The 20257-nt window shown below is 33.0% G+C and overlaps 1 protein-coding gene across 1 annotated transcript in view; it reads right to left on the reverse strand.

Moving 5' to 3' along the window:
* LOC132752373 (heterogeneous nuclear ribonucleoprotein L-like) overlaps window positions 1-20257 on the reverse strand; it is a 29262-nt gene that overhangs the window by 2201 nt on the left and 6804 nt on the right. The window contains exons 2-17 of the mRNA XM_060742691.1: window positions 19025-19185; window positions 18087-18135; window positions 17723-17761; window positions 16977-17050; window positions 16191-16278; window positions 15087-15172; window positions 14358-14454; window positions 12712-12766; window positions 5601-5678; window positions 4885-5063; window positions 4337-4552; window positions 3507-3628; window positions 1354-1484; window positions 969-1042; window positions 694-751; window positions 189-287 (exon numbers count right to left, since the gene is read on the reverse strand). Coding sequence (XP_060598674.1) covers window positions 189-287; window positions 694-751; window positions 969-1042; window positions 1354-1484; window positions 3507-3628; window positions 4337-4552; window positions 4885-5063; window positions 5601-5678; window positions 12712-12766; window positions 14358-14454; window positions 15087-15172; window positions 16191-16278; window positions 16977-17050; window positions 17723-17761; window positions 18087-18135; window positions 19025-19185 — 1606 coding nt within the window. The remainder of the gene's footprint in view (window positions 1-188; window positions 288-693; window positions 752-968; window positions 1043-1353; window positions 1485-3506; window positions 3629-4336; window positions 4553-4884; window positions 5064-5600; window positions 5679-12711; window positions 12767-14357; window positions 14455-15086; window positions 15173-16190; window positions 16279-16976; window positions 17051-17722; window positions 17762-18086; window positions 18136-19024; window positions 19186-20257) is intronic.

The raw sequence follows: 20257 nt of genomic DNA on the forward strand, positions 1-20257 counted from the left end.
CCACCAGCAGTTTGACCTGTGAAAGCAAGACCAACTGAATGTGGACAAACAGAAGGCAAAACCAATTGGTTTCCCAAAATTTTTGCCAGACATGATTACTAATAAATCAATGTCTTTCAAAATCATTTATGAAAACAATAGCTGCTGTCAAAGAACAAACTAACAAGCCAAATAAAATGAAAGTTTACCTGCAGGGTTTGGTACCATGGAATGATTGGCCAGAGCCAAGGCTTCCATTGCCGTTGATTTTGAATTCCATTCCAACAAGCCTGTAGAACTTCTCTCAGCTGTGAATAATTATAGAGTTCAATATGATTAAACATTGTATCAGTACATACAACTGATCATTAACATTTTATCAATCACAGACAAACGAAAAAATTACTTTAGCTTGTCCGAGAAATCAGAAAACCCAGTGTCGAATCACATTCCTAAATGACCATAAACCCATAACCTTTTGAATTTGTGTGCAGTAATGGATTTGGCCTGCTCCGAATTTGGAGCAGTTAATCAGAGTTGAAGGAATTTCAATACCGAAATGCAAAAATGAGCTATAATTGGTATTATATAGAGAATGATCAGACTGTACAGGGTAGTGCTGGCTGGCCCGGCTCAATACTGGTGGTAAATGCTAATCATCATCGCAACTCAAGTAGGTAAAGGGTTAAATAAAAGAGTGAAAGAACATCTTACATTTACTAGGAAACTGCATGATCTTGCTAAACTCTTCTGCACCACCATCTGTGAACACCTGTAATAACAAACCATTTCTTAATATTCACAAATATTTCATAATACACTAACATGTTAATAATGCCGGCAATCAAATAATACCAACTAGAAATGTTCCATAACCCTCACATTGCACTGTTTAAGCCAGTCTACAGAACTGACAGAGTGACAGCATGATAGACAAACAAGCGAAAATCAATATGCCTTATGAAATCTGTGGAAATAAGAACACATACCTGTCTCATATCATCTTCCCCAATCTTGGGCGGAGCATTGAAATAATGCAGTGTTTCTGAAGGGCCTGTGATACTTGATAGAGGTTAAGGGAAACACAACATGCTCATTGTTTTTTATGTATTTTAAGCTTTAAGAAAGCTGTCTACATATTTGATGACATTTTCCTTGTACATGTATCTATGGGATAAACAATTAAGCTCATTAAAACATTGGAAGTCATCATCTACATACAGTGTCATTCTAAAATTCGCCAAAATGATGCAATATTAAAGCACTCCAGCCATCTGGCATATGAAATTTCAAGCATGGATAAAACTAGGAAAACCACAAAAACACCAATCTGATATGCATGAACACATTTTATAACAAAAAGTAAAAGGATATGATTTTTGTTCGCTTGTTCGGGTGTGGAGAACCTGTTGTTCCGGTTACCCTGGCAATCTTTGTAGGAGGAGGAGCCATCACTTAAATCATGCGGGTTGTTAACTTCCTGTAAGTATGGCTGCTTCGATACCCTGTAAGATGTAGCGAAAATTAACAAATGTGTTGAATGAACATGTCAATTACAAAACTCACATCTTTTTATATCTCTTTTGAAGAAGTAAACAGAAAGATGAAAGCACACTCTATTATTAATAATTGAACATCTGAAAAAGTTTACTGTAAGCTCTATTATTCAAATTTCAGTAAGTTTAATTCCCTATACCCCTACAGACAGAAGACTTAGATAACAATTTTAAGACACCATCAAATTTAGTTTCACATGTTTTCCTTGACTATCTAGTTGAAGACGACATGTCTTCAACCTTTTTTTTTTATACTTTTGACTCAAATGATGTGTAAGTAACAAACAAGAAAGGCAATTCCTATGAATAAACAAAGTAATGAGTACTTCTAAAGCATCAGGTCATACTGATAAGCAAAATCAACTGCCAATCAAACAAAACACTTTCATATGTGACTTCCATTCCAAAAACTTCAAATATCAAAATCACTTTAACGGTATTCACATTCATTTGCCAATCAAAATAACAAACAAGATATGTTTGTAAAACATGTATGCCCCCTATCGGCAGCCAATCAGTCATGTGATCAGGTTATTATGCAGGACTTCTGACCCAGTGAACAAAAAATGAATAAGGGTTATCTAGTATCTACTGGTCATGACTAGACACAAGGTAATAATTATTGTGACCCCATAGGTTGTGTGCAGCAATATAAGTTATTACAAATCTTACCAAATAATAAGTGAATAAATTTTAAGAATCATGTAGGCCTCAATAATGACAACCAAGTTGTTATATTACATAAGACCTTCAAATGTGTAAGCATTTTTAGTTTAATATAAAAATATCAACCAAAGCAACTTGAGTTGTTGAGTTATTGGTCAGAAACCGTCTTTAACTACAAGGTCAATATAACACTGACCCCTTGACCCCAAAATCAATAGGGGTCATCTACTGGTCATGACCAATCATCATATAAAGTTTGAAGTTCCTAGGCCTAAGCCTTCTAAGTTATTGTGCGGAAACTGTTTTTAATGACAAGGTCAATATGACCTTGACCTTTGACCCCAAAATCAATAGGGTTCATCTGCTGGTCATGAAGAATCATCATACAAAGTTTGAAGTTCCTAGGCCTAAGTGTCCATTAGGTATTGAAAGGAAACTGTTTTTAACTTCAAGTCAATGTGACCTTGACCCCTTGACCCCAAAATCAACAAGGTTCATCTGCTGGTCATGAACAATCATCATACCAAGTTTGAAAATTCTAGGCCTAAGCCTTCTTTCGCTCTTAATCAGAAACCGTTTTTACCTACAAGGTCAACGTGACCTTGACCTTTGACCTCTTGACCCCAAAATCAAAAGGGGTCATCTGCTGGTCATGACCAATCATTATACCAAGTTTGAAGTCCCTAGGCCTAAGCATTCTTTAGTTATTGATCGGAAACCGTTTTACCTACAAGGTCAATGTGACCTTGACCTTTGACCCCTTGACCCCAAAATCAATAGGGGTCATCTGCTGGTCATGACCACTCATCATACCAAGTTTGAAGTCCCTAGGTCTAAGCTTTCTTTAGTTAATGATTGGAAACCGTTTTTGCCTACAAGGTCAATTTGACCCTTGACCCCAAAATCAATAGGGGTCATCTGCTGGTCATGACCAATCATTATACCAATTTTGAAGTCCCTAGGCCTAAGCATTCTTTAGTTATTGATCGGAAACTGTTTTCACGTACAATGTCAATGTGACCTTGACCTTTGAGCCCTTGACCCCAAAATCATTAGGGGTCATCTGCTGGTCATGACCAATCATCATACCAAGTTTGAAGTTCCTAGGCCTAAGCATTCTTTAGTTATCACTCGGAAACCAATTTGTCTACGGACAGATGGACTGACAGACAGACAAATGCAAAGCAATATACCCCCTCTTCTTTGAAGTGGAGGCATAATAATTAGCATTTGCATGTTCTCCGGTTCAATGGTTAGTGATTATTAAGAATTTGATATGTTTCGAAAGATTTAACACAGACATACGTGAGATTCAACTTCTTTCCGAACAACTCTACACCATTCAGGTTATACATTGCTCTCTCAACTGCCATTCCATCACCCATCTGTACCATAGCCGCCCCTTCCTTAGACTTCAGGAACTTTATCTGAATACAAAAAAGTTTTAAGCAACGACTTCTATTATCACACTTATCAATAGTTCACATACAAAATGACTAAACAGCAAAGAGATGCTATGTAATTTCTTTCCTAGGAGAACTATAAAACTCTTAAATATATGCAAAATATAACCAGGATCGTTCTTCTTTATGCATGAAAAAATGATGACAAATAGTGTTTTTTTTTTCAGTTGGGTTTTACATCACACTAATACATTATAGCTCATATTGAGTCATTTGATAGGAAGACTGCATGTTCCCTTCCATGCATTATTTCTGGCAGAAACATGCACCAACATTCCGTAAACTAAATGAATAGCTTCCTCACATTAACACAATGACAGGGATTACAAAAAACAGTTGTGAGGGGCAACTGGTTTGAGGTTAACAACCATAACCACTTTGACATGGACGGCCTTAAATATAATTGTACAAGGCATAAGCAAATACTTAAATTGATGAACATTATTTCTTCTGCATAATAGCCAAGTAGCTTTCTTTTATGAAAAATCTTTAATGTCCAGACCCCTGACATGAAAACAAAGCTTTCAAAGGCAAATGATTCTAAGTAAGAAGATGTACAATTTCAATCAATGATGGTTAACAAATGGAATGTAATATGTATCTACAAAGATAACAATCGTACATAAAACCTTCCACTGAAAAAAAACCTCTACAAAATCACATCAAGCTTACCCTTAAAACATTGCCGTACAAACAGAGTATATTGAAGACCCTGTCGCAGTTCATCTGTCCATCCAGTCCATAAATCATCAATACTGAACCAGTCTGCGGCCCAGTTCCTTGCATCATCTGAGGCTGATCAGAGTAGCCTCCCTGTTGCTGCATGCCATAGCCACCTTGATCTTGCCTCATTGGTGGTCCTCTTCCACGTCCAAATCCTACCTGCGCCTATTGAATAAAAATTCAAGTTAGGAAAACGAAAGTATGTTATAAAGCTCTTAGCTTTACTTAGTATCAACTATATGAATACACATTAGGATTATCCCATGTGATAAATTCTATATTAATACATGCTTAAGCAACTTTTCAGTCACACTAAAAACCTAAAGATATACAAGCATGAATAAATATGTATTTATAATGAATAAGACAATCTTTGAAAACTTTCAGAAATAATTTTTATCACTTCAAAATTTAAGAAATTTTCTATCATATTTTTTTAATCTTTTTCAAATTATTTAAATTTGTAATCTATTTCTGTTCCTTTTCCAACTCACTACCTCTTGTCCAAACTGCTGTGGTGCCATTCTTTGTCCTGGTGCCATGCCTCTGCCCATGCCACGCCCTGCTTGCTGGGCGTATCCGCCTTGGTCAAACCCAGGTTCACCCTCCACATACTGCCCTCCATAACCTTGTCTTGCCTGGGCACTCTGACCTTGTTGTGGAAAATCCTCAAACTCTACAACAGCAATATTCAGTACTTAATATACAATATGAAAAAAACTTCCCAATTAAACTGTTTCAGTAAACCATTTTTGCTTCTAGTCATTTCTGTAATGCATTATTAGTTAAGCTTTGTGCTAGAAGTATGGCATTACCTATTTATTGTCACAGAGCTCATTAACCTTAAAAAAATAAATTACATAGAGGATATTGAATGAGTGTAGAATAATTTAATACTTAATTTACTTAACAAGTTGAATAAAAACATATTATTATTATTATTCATGTCAGCCTCTGGTGAGCATAATATCGTTTTATTGAAAGAGTTCATTCAAATTAGCATTGAATTTACTTGACATATTTTAATTAAGAATGGTTTACATCTAAGTCATTTCTACTGACAAGCCTATATTGTAACATTAACATTAGCACTTTTTAATGCTTGTAACACAAATAACATCAAATCTAAGTGTTATTAACTAGAATAATATCGTTTTCATTATATGGGTTTATCACACTCCTGTGCCGTGGTTTATGTGATAAATAAACTCACCATCATATGGTGTTGGAGCAGCTGTAAATCTTGGATCTGCCAGAAGAGGTGGATTTTTGCGGGGAGGTGTCTGCTGTGCTGAAATATATAATAACACAGCTATTTTATAAACAGACACATACATTATGTCATAAATAGGCTTAATCATAGAATCTTTCCTTGCAGTGCAAGTCAGGGAGGGACAATACTTTGTCCAGTAGTTTCAACTCTGCTCAAAAGCTTTCATTTGCTCTACATTTGCATACTATTGTACACAGTGTGGATTTATATTCAACATTTTTATTACAATTTTATAACAATAAAACTTCAGACAATAAATTGCTATCACAAATTTCAATATTTCAAACTGAGAGTAAAAAATATTTCTGTTAGCAATGATTCAAATAAAATTAGAAATTTTATACAATATACAATAATAATTTCATAATTCTATGCATGAATCAAACCAAAACTGGTTACAAACTGTACAAAGTGTCAGACAAATTCTTACAGTCCTCTCATTGCTCAAACCATTGAATATCCATGACACTTCCAATCAGCCTTTTGTATTGTTGTCCATTTTTTTCAAAAGCTCGAGGAAGTGGCAGTATGATGTAGTAAATCCCTTCTCCTCAATGTCCAATGCATGCTCAGTTTGCGTTGTCAGTTTAACATACGTGAGACGCAAGAGTTGTACATGTACTGACAGATGAGAAGTAGCCTTGCTGTTATAAACTGTGGAACAACAATCAAATACAATTTCAATCATTTTCTGTCAGTAAATTGTGTTTGAATAGGTTTTGTATTTGATGCTTGGATGATTTTTCTGTGGATATATTTCACTTCTGCTTTCTAGGTTTGTCTTCTTTTGCAAGAATGAATCTGATTGGCTGATACTGGATATGTCTTCTTTTGTAAGAATGATTCTGATTGGTTGATACTGGATATGTCTTCTTTTTGTAAGAATGAATCTGATTGGTTGATACTGGATTTGTCGTCTATGTACAAATGATTCTGATTAGTTAATATGACTTGAATATATGTTTTTACTTAAAGATAATTGACAATGACAATATTAAATTGTCATATAAAGATAGTTGTAACTATCACATAGAGAAAGCAATGCTGCATGTAATCTTTAGTAGTTGTTTCAATCAGTGACAGCAAAGTATTAGTTTGTTTGTTATTGTTTTTTTTTGATGTTCAGTAGTAATGTATTGATCAACCAAAAATATGAATAATTTTTGCATTATATTTCCCTTTAGAAATATGGTACAAAATACAATTTGTTATTATGGTATACTAAAAATTTTCCCATATTTGGGTAATTGTTGAATAAACATTAATTATAGACATCAAGTGAAACAAATTGCTGTTGATTGTAGCTTTTCCATAATTGTAAGTTTGACAGTAATTCAGTATTTTTTGTTCCAGAAAACCAGTCCGGTAGAAACTAACCAGTTAAGTAGAAACTAAAAAGTAGAAATTATATGTTTGTATGGAACCCCTCTGTTGCTCTTCATTCGTAGATGTATCATAACAGATGTACATATCTGTAAATCATCATGATCTTTGCATAAAACACTTTCATATGCATAGTGTAGTGGACACTCTTTGATTGAAATTAATGACTACAGTATTGATTGTAGATGTTTTTCTAAGTTTTTTATGTCACTATACAATTCTGTATTTGTGATGAAACACCTAGGATTGATAAAAGAGTTTAAAGACATTGTAATATTTCAGTCAGAAATATCAGAAATACACGTAGTGTAATCTTGGACAATTTCCAAGACTGATGTATACAAATAGATACAACATCGAGAAAGTTCTGTGTGGGTAATGTAATACTTTTACACCACAGTCATGTAGAATCACACATGTAGCCTTTCATATTCAAAGTAATGTAACACCAGCTGAACTGATGACAAAAATCTGTCATGGGCTCATCAATATTGATATGTTTTATAACTGGATAAAGTGAGTATATAACTTCAAAGAAGTCTTGAAATATTCCGAGTTGATCTCTGTGTCCTCGAGTCGTCAGGCATTTTATTTTCATCTCTTGGATTTGTTTATGTATTTTTTTTGTAACTTTTTTTCCCAAAACGCCATACCACTTTTTGTAACTGCCGCATAACCACTTTTTTTGTGTGTGAAAAAGGCTAACTGTACATGTGCATGATTGTATAAGAAAATTTTCTGTTGCATCTTGAAGTCAGGGCAAACAATTTATTTTATTTTAAGAGTGTAATGATAAAATGTCTTTACATAGTTTGTTTAACAATCAAAATATTTATGATTCACTATTAACTGCAGCAAAGTTTTCTAATCTTTACTGTCTTTTCCAAATTATAATATATCAAGTTTCAAAATTATAATAATGCATGATTGCAAATACATGTATAATTATTCAAAGTGGTATTTGATGGCTTGCAAATGATTGCTTATTAAGAGTTTTTTTTTTCCATTTTAACAATTTCAGGTTAATGGAGCACTGTGGACACTGTATTACAAATATTTTTATGTAATCAACGACAGTCTGGCAGCTAAATTACTTCATATATATCTCGTAACAATGCAAATAGATGACCATTTTTTATACCTTTAACAATATGAATCTTGAAAATAAATCATGTACAATATATAAGAATGGAATTGTGAAAACCGTGTGCCAAATTTTTGTGTAATGCACAAGTAAATTGTAACTCTAACTATCCCTTCCCCTTAGCCAATGCTGTTGATAGTGTCACTGTAGTAGGTTACTTTTGGCGACAAAAAAAGCAGACAATATCTCCTATAGGCAAGGCAAAGGGGATTTAGCTAGCTGTCCCTACAGATTAGAATTTTTCCCAAAGAGTTGAGAATCCTAGGATGGGAATCAGCATTACAATATAGAACTGGTATTTAGTCAAATACTCGATTTCTTTTATTTATCATTGATATTTTCCTGAATGATGTGTAATGGGAAGGTACTTTTATTCATAATTAACATTGTCCAGGCTCATTAATATACATGACTTTTGTATCACGATATGCAAAACTTCGAAAAGAAAATTTTTGCAGGGACAATGTGTTCATAGAAATTACATGAATCAAATTAAGAGCACACAATTTGCTTGAACATGAATCAAACACAAGAATTAATTTATTAATTATATATCATATGCTTCAACAATATGTATAATTATGTAAGTTCATTTTGTACATGCATCAAATTATGTAAAAGTCTGTTATGTGTAAACAATGTACAATGTAAAATAATGGTAAACAACTAGTTTTTGAATAATAAAATAATAAACAACAAAAAATGTCATTTGAAATGGATGAAATGCATAGATGAGATATAACGTATGTATTTTCTTCGTACAAATGACAATTTTCCTTCATAACAGATGATGTGTAAACTTGCAATGTGTATCAGGTAAAAGAAATTGCCCAACTGCACAACACATTCTTAAAGTTACCAACAATTATGTGAATTACGACACATGTAATACTTGTATGTAAAACTGTTCTGTACAAATCATTTGAATCAATAATTACACTTGTATATGTGAAGAACAAATCATTTTTAGTATTTAAAAAAGTGCTTCTATCTATTCAGTTTAAAAACATATGATTTATCATGAAAAAAATATGATATTATACATATTTGAACTGAAATTTTCCTTGTTTACCATGCAGCTTTTTTTTTATTTTTTGGCAAGACAGTATGCTTATGTTTTGATCTTCTGTATATGGTCAAATTTTACCAATGTGATTGTTCCAAGAAAATTAAATATATTTATTGTAGCATTGCATGTAAAGTCTTGAATGTTTTATATACAGAATTGATATGTCCGGCCACTGTACATAAAACATGAGTTGTTTACAATGTATTATCTAACATAAGTGTTAAAGAAAGAAATCACCTTGAATTTCAAATATTCAAACTTACACATTTAATTACAAGTATTAAAGACATTATGTTAACTGTCAAAATATGACCAAGATGTGTTAGTATAACACAAATGCCCATGTACCTTCAAACACCCACAGAAACAAAGAAACTTATTTTTTACACATGTACAAAGATTAAAATAGAGAGTTTTGAACATATGACAGTAAAGATCAATGTCTTTTATGGCACACAATACTGATTCTCTTGTCCAGAGGACTGGTTAGCTGTGTCCACGCTTGAAGAAAATGTGTTCATATCTATCCAAGTAACATTAAAATATCTAGAATTTTCAATACATTGTAATTGAATCTGCAAGTCAGTCATACAGTGGTTATTAATGGTTTCAGGGTTACCAGCTGCCAAATATGAACTACCTTTAACCATTTCCAGTGTAAATGTGCAAGTAAGTAGTAAGTGAAACAAACATTAACCCTGAACATGCTGAATATCTTAAATGGACTTGTCCCACTTCCATTTTTGGGCCTGTCCATTATCAATTTTAAAGATATCAATTTGAATATTTAAAATTTGGCAGCCAACAGTATAGAGCCTGGTCAGACTGCACGGATGTGCAGGCTGGCCTGGCTCTATACTGGTGGCAAAGACTTAATGCTTTCGGGTCCAGCACTTAAAAGGTTAAGTTACCATGACTACAGGCAAACTCACACAAAGTCAACCAATCCAAATAAAGATAATGTATATTTTTTGTTACAATTTTATTTTACTGAAACTGTTTGGCCTTACAGTCCAGTAAGACAGTGGTATCATAACAGATTCAAGCAGCTATATGTTATTTCATAAAACACGGCTCACTAAAAGTGTAGATTATGTGAAAACTACGTAACAATTTATTGACTGGAACTGATATTTGACCAATCATGAATGCAGGTGCTGTTTAATAACAGTAAGTTCATACATTATGACAATAACAACTTTCATCTTTTTTTAAATCCCTTAACTGCTTGCAAGGGATCTACTATTTTCCAGAAGTTTGAATAAATCGTGTGAATTATGACCCGTATTTCATATTCATTATATCATTAGTGAAGTAAAAACATGTATTATTTACTTTAATTAAATGTTACGTTTTTATTTGTGATTTACAATAGATTACGAGACATGACGCAATCTAATCAGTGTTAGTATATGTGAATAGTGTAAGTTATTTTTGAAACACTAATGTAAAATAGGTGCAACAAGCACAAAGCTATACAGAAAATACAACACAACTGTCATAATGTTAAAAATAAACACTCGGTGTAAAAATAGAGATAAAGAGACAAATACTGCCTTGGCAATAAGAAGGCAAAGAAAAGCAAAACAGGTAAACAGAACTTCAAAAGCTCCTTTTGATATAAAAATAGACATTGGCATACCAAAAGGAAATATAAATTCCATGTGGAAAACCATAGTGTTAACCAATAACATTAGCATTATTTTAATTTTGCACAATGGATGTTTACTTTCTAATAGAGTCAGCATTATTCTATATTATACAAATCAAAATGTTCCTCAATGAAGAATGAGAGAAATAAACTACTGTATAATCATTATCAGCCAAACTACGAGACAAATCAAGCAGTAAATAATTTTGACAGTTTCTACAAACTACTGGTAATCAATAATGCAGATGGCTGAGTAACTCAGTTGGTCAAGCATAGAAAACAGTACAGGCTTTGAGCTGCTTTTTAGATATACTGTTGCAATAAATCATTTGATGGCAAATGATTTGGCTATACAGATAAAAAAAGACTGGCTGGTCTTCAAACAATATAACAGCCTCTCTTGTAAAGTTGAGATAAAATTCTAAGAATGATTCCAAACATGGCAAATTGAAAATATTTCAATAAGAGGAAATTTTCATCAGGGACATACAAAGTATTTCAAACAATCAATAAAAGTGATAGATTTCTGTTATGAAGGAATGTTTGGTATTGTTGGGTTTCAAGTAGCATAGTCAGTTAGGGTCATCTGCTGGTAGAGAAAGACCTCAGGTGCAAATTTGTGCATTATTTCAGGCACAAGCGGGCACCTGAGTACAACCAACGACCTTATGTTAGATTGCTGGATAACTTTCTCACTAAAAAAAACAAAACAACCAAAAGTCCTTGATAAGATTTGGACCAACATCATTGAAGGGTATGTGATTTGAAGTTGGAGACCTAAATTCTGGCTACAGAGACCCTGTTATGAAAAAAATTTCTTGGCATAACTACACATGACTGAATGAACCTATGTGAGTAACTATTGTTTGATACATATAGCATGCTCTTACAGTAGCTGATGGTGGATAGTTTAAAGTATTTTTTACATGTATCATTACAGAATGTTTCTATATAATCATGCAAATTACAAAACGGGAGAATTTATTTTCACATCTTGTAAGTCTTGCATCAGTGTTGACTCTTACAACTATGATAAAATTAAGTGACATAAAAAAAAACTTCAAGGTAACTGTGTATTCAAAACATAGTATGTCCTAAAATATATAAATTTTCTTGATTTTGTTTCGTTGTTATCTTCTATATATATAATGTATTGTAATGAATAAGTTAGATAAAGGGAGTTAACCCAATCATCTTGAAAACTCAGATGTAATTATAAAGGGAGATAAATGACAGAAAGAGTCCTGAAACAAAGCTCTTTGAATAGCAAATTTGTTTTGTATGCTTAAGTAGTAGTTAATTAACTGTAGAAAAATGTTCTTTTTGGAGATATTTTTATCGTAATGTTATGATAATTTTACTTGGTAATAAAAATGTTGTTAGAATAGAATAAACTGAAAAGGCAATATGTATTATGTAATTATGTATTTCTTGGTAAGTAAAAGAGATTCTGTCAATGCAAAATAGATATGTATATATAATAATACTGCATGTGAAACAGGCATGAAAATATAAATATTGTGTTGCAATGTTACATTGAAAAATATCAATAAAAATATTAGTACAATATTTATCACGAAAATGTTAAATTTATAAAAATCTTTACAAATCTCAAAGAAAGTAATATATTGATAATATAAATAATAAATATTTAAATATTTTCAAATTTATTAAAACGTACATCACATTTTTTTTCTCAAAAGTTAATTAAAATATTCAGAACAATGCTTCAATAAATTGAAAATAATTAATGAAAATATGCCAGATTCTATAAATAAATGACATAATATATACATGTACATACCAACAGTGTAATCCCAACTCTCATTGTTATTGGCTCTAACATGTAACTCATCAGTCTGGAAAAAAGATAATGACAAAAGTGGATAAAATAGCTGTCGTAATGAATCACCAACACTTATACCTTAAGACAGCATGAAATGGACTTCAGCCGGATAAACAGCTACTTTTTATTTTAAAAGATTGCACTACATGAAAAGAAGAAATATTTTTAATCTAATAACCTTTAAGTATATGATTAAAATGTAGTTATAATGGATGGGAGAGAATAACTAGAAATGTGTCCATAGGACACGGATGCCCCCACACGCCACTGTTCTGTCAATCTTATGACTCTACTGAGTCTGGGTCAAATATTTATTGGACTACATGTGCCACAAGTTGAAAACTAAAAATCAACAAAGGGCCATAATTCTGTTAAATTTGGTCGCAGCAAAAATTCCTTCCTTTACTACCATCTACACATTAAGGTTGTTCATCCCTGGAAGTTTAAGCAAAATCTGCCATCCGGTTTAAGAGGAGTTGCGTTCACAAAATTTCTACATAGTATATAATGAAAAAATCAACAAAGGGCCATAATTCAGTTAAATTTGGTTGCAGCAAAAATTCCTTCCTTAACTGCCATCTACACATTAAGGTTGTTCATCCCTGGAAGTTTAAGCAAAATCTGCCATCCGGTTTAAGAGGAGTTGCGTTCACAAAATTTCTACATAGTATATAGTGAAAAAATCAACAAAGGGCCATAATTCTGTTAAATTTGGTCGCAGCAAAAATTCCTTCCTTTACTACCATCTACACCTTAAGGTTGTTCATTCCTGTAAGTTTAAGCAAAATCTGCCATCAGGTTTAAGAGGAGTTGCGTTCACAAAATTTCTTCATAGTATATAGTGAAAAAATCAACAAAGGGCCATAATTCTGTTAAATTTGGTCGCAGCAAAAATTCCTTCCTTTACTACCATCTACACATTAAGGTTGTTCATCCCTGTAAGTTTAAGCAAAATCTGCCATGCGGTTTAAGAGGAGTTGCGTTCACAAAATTTCTACATAGTATCTAGTGAAAAAATCAACAAAGGGCCATAATTCTGTTAAATTTGGTCGCAGCAAAAATTCCTTCCTTTACTACCAGCTACACATTAAGGTTGTTCATCCCTGTAAGTTTAAGCAAAATCTGCCATGCGGTTTAAGAGGAGTTGCGTTCACAAGATTTCGGGACTGACGGACGGACGGACTGACAAGTGCAACGCTATATGCTCCCACATTGTGGGGGCATAAAAAGAAAAGAAAAATTCTTATTCAACCCTACTAGAATGAATTCATAACAGTAGACAATCATGTTTTGTTCAGCATGATTTCCTATATTTTGAATCTTTTGTTCCTTTCAATTCAACTCAATGAAAAAATTTAAAAAATCTAATTAATACCACTCTGGCATCATTATCTTTGCAAGAAAACCCCCTTAACTTGCCGAAATTCTAAAATGAACTTGTCTAGCTTTCATTTTCGGAACAATTCATTATCAGTTTTATCAAGATGAAATTTTGAGTTATTCAGTCAACTCGGTCAGACTGCAAGCAGGCCCACCTGGCTCTTTAGTACTATCAAAGACTAATCAATTTCATGTATAGAAGGGTGATAATTAGAGTGACATACCTTTGCATACTCAATTCTGAGAGTACAGCAACCAGAGTAAATGTCGCAGTCATTCAGTTGTTCTCTAGCATTCTTCGCTGAATCAGCATTTTCAAATCTAATATTATGGTGAAGGGCATTTATTTTTTATGAGCTTATCATATATTCAGAGTAATTTATACATAAACAAGGGTTTTCATTTTTATCATTTAAACCCTGCATAAACTGTCTTTCAAAATTAATAAGTTTAATTCTTTCTTTCATGTACAAATGATAATGCAATCTTTTTGCTATTCATTGAAAATGATAATTTGAAGCAAATGCATACATTCTTTTACAATTAAGTACAGATGTAGTGCTTGAGAAAAAAATAGCAGGTTATCACAAATCCTGCAGAAACATTGCTAAACTTTCCTACTTAGTATTCTTTCTTTTGTTTGATGGACCTGTTTTAACCAAGTTATAACCCATAATGTGTCATGTCCCATGACTTTGCTCATGAATCAAAGGTCCTAAAGCCATACACTGTCTTAATAATCAAACTTTATCAAAAACCATGAAATCATTCAGATACTTTTATCAAAGACCATATAATCATACAGATATTTTTTTGTAATCCTACAGATATTTTTATCAAAGACCATGTAATCATATTGATATAACTTTTTTGTCATCTGTGGACAAAAGACAAATGCTTCACATATTTAACTATGAATACTGAATTTTCAGTAAGATTTACATCAAGGATACTGGACCATAGATTGTACAGCCTGTTTCTTGAAGATGACAATTTTCTCAACACGTCCATGTGGAGAGCAAATTGTGTGCATAACATCCTGTAAAACAATAAGAAACTTTCATAACAAAAACCAAAAACAATCTTCTCATAAAACAAAAATTAATGTACAAACTATCTTGTTCATTAGCACTTTAGGGTTTAATACAATTGCCGGCGTTCAGTATTTCTGCATTTCTTTGATTATATATGAAATTCCTTTTACATATTATATTCATATGTTTTAGGTAGAACCAACATACCAAGGATCTGTACGGAGGGAATTTCAGAAAATATCATTTGTTAAATAGTCAAGTGTTGAATAGAAAACTGCTCAAACTTTTCTACCTGTATAGACAAATAACTATTATTATTAATCTAGACAGTTATACCATATTAAAATTAAAGATATCATTGCAAAAAAACAAGTTCCAAAGTCATCAAATTTCATTCCTCTTGGTATTCAGAAAAAAACATTTTCAGGAAAATTTGACTAATAATATCTGTCATATGTTACGGTTCGGACCGCAAACATATGACAGATATTTTTTCTGGCATATTCTACAATATTCCATTATAAATTAAATTCTTTAATCTTTATTTTCAACGGAAATTTATATCATTACAGCCGTAACTATTTTCTTACAACAGCGTATGAAATTGCAACTTCATTCATAACGGTAAAATGACGTCATCCCAAGCGTGCCATTGTACAGCACGCGACTCATCTGGCACCCCCCATGCCAGATGAAATTTCCGGCATGGGTAAAACCCATGGAAACGCCACTCTGCTATGCAAGAAAACTTCTTACAGCAGTTAATAATATTTAAGGTTTTTGCATAACCCTTTAGCCTGCTTGTGGCAACCCCTGCAACCAGTGCAGACAGAAGACAGCTGGCATGTCCATGCTGTCTAGACTGCAATATTCCTTATTCGCCAAGTACATATTATGACTCTTAAAATTATGAATGTTTTTGTCCATTTAATATTTTATCAAGGTATGGGTTAATGACATGAGACCATTTACCATCTAACACTGCTTGACAGATTATAAATCTTTTTCAATCATTCGACTTACCACTGTTATTGGATATTTAGCATTAAGGATTGTGAAGAGAAGTATCTTGTTGGCCGGAGCAAATGGCTGACCACCTGTCTCAACATCACTGGAATAAACATGTATATTTAATGAGCATACATGTATAATCTTGAATAAAACCTTTAATGACAGAGTAATTTTATACTAACAGTATATTTTATGTATTGACACTACAAACTTTTAAGAATAACACTAATTTACAACAGGAAAAAAATATGGATAAGATTTTTTCCCTTTATGTAACGTAACTTTTCAAACTCAAAGATCATTTACAGAACATTGAAAATCTCATTGCTTGAAAAGCTTGGATTCTTGCATCATTTTACCACCGGGCTGTGGTAAAAAATATTGTGTCACTCAGCTGTTTAAAGGTGTAAGCAAGATATGTATCATTTCTTAACAAATTGAGAACCTCTTAAAGTTTATGTGATTCCTTTACCCCTTTTGCCTGCTGGAAATGGAAGTTACTACCCCTTGCCAGCAGAAGAGTCAAGCTACATGTAGTTACAATAGTTACCACATCCATGCAGTCTGATCAGGCTTTTCACTGTTGATAGCTAAATTTTAGTATTTTGATAATGAAATCCTTTAGATTTCAAATATAGGCCTACTGTTCTAACTTCAAAGCTAGACAAATTCATTTCAGGAATGCAGCAGGGTAATGGATAATACAAATTAGTTCATACAAATATAAGCACATGTATTTGTGTGTGTTTATAAACGTTAAGATAGTACATGTGTTATTTGTAATTGTATGATACAAACTTTGGTCTCTGGATTCTCTGACTGGTCGAGTAGTTGAAGTATGCCGGCTGCCCCCGTATCAACAGTTGATTAGCCTGTAAAAATTATGATTGTTGCTTAATTCATATACATTTCTTATGCAAGACAAAGTTATGCTCCAAATTGAAAGAAAAATCAATTTTGTATCCTTCAATTTGCCATACAAGTAAATATTTTTGTGCAAAAAGAACAGCACCAAACCCTGCTTGGACAAACACACAGCCTTTTTTGTACCAGTTACAGTATCAATTTAAGGAAGTTATGCAATTTGACATATCAACTTGAGCTGTTTTTCACTTTGAAGGGAATGGTGGTAAGCTCCATGGAGAGGGGGGAAAATTGGAATAAAGAAAAATTTAAAAACAAATATAAATCATTTTGTTAAATTGTAGTTTGAAACCATTATCATTTCAAATTATGCTGTCCAAATATCTTCTTTTTTTTTAATTTTTGGAGTGAATCTTATTTTCCAGCATTAGAGGAATATTATTTATTTTTATTTTGAAGTGGAAAATGGAGCTGAAATTAGCCATAAAAAGCACTTGTAAAGGATTAAAATATAAAGTTTTACAACGGCTCATTTAAACAAACAGAACACTCATTCTAGAACCAAGAAAAGAGGCTAAGATAAGTCATACATGTATTACAATTATTGAACAGTTGTACTAAAACTTATTTAAAATATCACTACATTTTGAAATAAAGCATTGTTAACATCAAGAACTTACATTAGCAAAGTTTACACATGCTGAAGATCCTTTCACATCCTGAAAAAAAGAATAATTAAGTTTAAACAATGTACCTACATTATCATCATCCATGGAACATACATGTCTTAAAATATTTGTGAAGACACTTTACATTATAATGAGTCTTGAGAAGAAAACTCATTTGCCCCAAAAATTTTTATAGAAGTTTACAATCTTAACTAACTTCAACTTTTTTTAGTAAATACAATATATAAGTTTAAGAAGGATCCTACAAGAATGATAAGTTTATTTATACAAGTCTCATATGATTGTTGTAATAGTAAGTTAACTACCATTTATCAGATAATAAATATAATGTGATTATATCTAGTTATGTACGTACTGTAAACTCAACGAGAGCTTGATTGCGTCTTGGAATAAGAATGACATATCTACAAACAAAAAACATGGTAAATATAAAATTTCTTTCATATTAGATTTCAGTGATATTTTACCCATTCTAAATCTTCACAATGACCAATCAGTGATTTTTCTCACTTAATTGGGAAGAGGCCATAGCCACTTGATTTGGGGAAAAATTATCGCTATAATTGCTAATTTGGGAAGTAAAAAAGCAGGTTTAAGTCCAGATTTTTGAGAAAACTGCATGATTTTAAAGAAAATTTCAATTGGGAAGAGTCTTAGAGACCTTATATCAGTCTGTTACATAAGTTGGAAAATCACTGCCAATAGAAATTACTACACACATTAGGGCTGCAATGATTCCCAGCAAATCTTTACTAGATTCTGATTTCATGCATCCAGATCACATTATTTTTCATTTGATTCTGGTTTATTTCTATAACTTGTAATGTAAAAACTGGAAGCCATTCCATCTGATATTATTCATAATATGAAGCATTTTATAAACAAAGCTTTTCTTTGAGATAATACCAAAATGAAGACTGAATATAATGCTCCTAAGTGTTAGTCATCTCTAATATAGTTTTCTCTATACCTGTGCCACGATTTATTACTGAAAATGACAATAAATGAGCCGCGTCACAACAAAACCAACATAGTGGGTTTGCGACCAGCATGGATCCAGACCAGCATGGATCCAGACCAGCCTGCGCATTTGCGCAGTCTGATCAGATTCCATGCTGTTCACTTACAAACCCTAAAACAAGTAGAGAAGCTGATAGCGAACAGCATGGATCCAGATCAGACTGGGCGGATGCGCAGGCTGGTCTGGATCCATGCTGGTCGCAAACTCACTATGTTGGTTTTGTCAAGGCGAGGCTCAAATATTACTTCAATACAATAAGCTAGTATGCTTACGCAACAGATCCAAAATGTTGAACAGCTGCAACAATATCGTCTTCTATGACACGATCTGGTAAACCACGAATATGAACTACTGGGGAAACATCTGGACTGTGTCTATCCGGTCGGTGTCTTTCTTCGGTCCTTTGATCCTGCCTTTCATATGACTCTTCATACTGAAAGTTACAAACCATTGAGAAAGATGAATATAACAAATATTAATTTCTCATAAGAATTACATCACTGATTTTTTTTATTTGAAAATAACTGAAAAAAAAGTATTAACAGAAGCAAACAGCAAAATACCACACATCAAGTCTATTTCAGGACTTTTCACCTCCTGTACGTTTCTGCCTTGGTCTTTTCAACTCCCGGACGTTTTGACCCTGGAGATTTCACCTCCTAGACATATCGGCTACTTTTTTGTCATATATTATATACTGTAGAGATTAATCTAAATCAGTATACTTGTTTGACATGACCTATGTTGTTACAGCTTAATTGTTCAGGATGTGATTTTGAGTGATAATTGAGATGATTTCGAGACGTTTCGGCCCCAAATTACCCAAGACGTTTCGGCCCTTTACCAAATTGGCCCCAGAATAAGTACTAGTGATTATTCTAGCGCAGAATGACAGGGCGCTCCGCCCTGCCCCTTTTTAAGTCCGCCCTTTTGCCTCTAAAACACCGCCCCGTATACTTAAATGCGCCCCGCTGCCCAATCAATATGTATAAGATACATAAACAAGAGGGCCATGATGGCCCTAGATCGCTCACCTGAATTATCAAACTCATCCAAACAATTACCTAGACAAGCATTCTGACCAAGTCTCATGACAGGTGAGTCAAAAATGTGACCACTACAGTGTTAACAAGGATTATCCATATTTGAGCAGTGCGACCTAGTTTTTTACCCAGGTGACACATATTCAAACTTGACCTAGAAATCATCAAAACAAACTTTCAGACCAATTTCCAGGATACTTGGATCAAAACAGTAGCAACTAGAGTGTTAACAAGATTTTTCTATTTTTAGCTCCGGTGACCTAGTTTCACATGCGATTTCTAACTAATCCAAGCAATTACCTAGACAAGCATCCTGACCAAGTTTGATGATAATCGAGTCGAAAATGTGACCACTAGAATGTTAACAAGGTTTTTCCATATTTGGGCGGTGTGACCTAGTTTTTCATCCAAGATGACCCATGTTTGATCTTGACTTAGAAATCATCAAAAAAAACTTTCAGA

Source organism: Ruditapes philippinarum, unplaced genomic scaffold (assembly GCF_026571515.1).
Source record: "Ruditapes philippinarum isolate M1 unplaced genomic scaffold, ASM2657151v2 ctg239_1_1_1_1, whole genome shotgun sequence".
In the NCBI taxonomy this organism is placed as follows: Eukaryota; Metazoa; Mollusca; class Bivalvia; order Venerida; family Veneridae; genus Ruditapes; species Ruditapes philippinarum.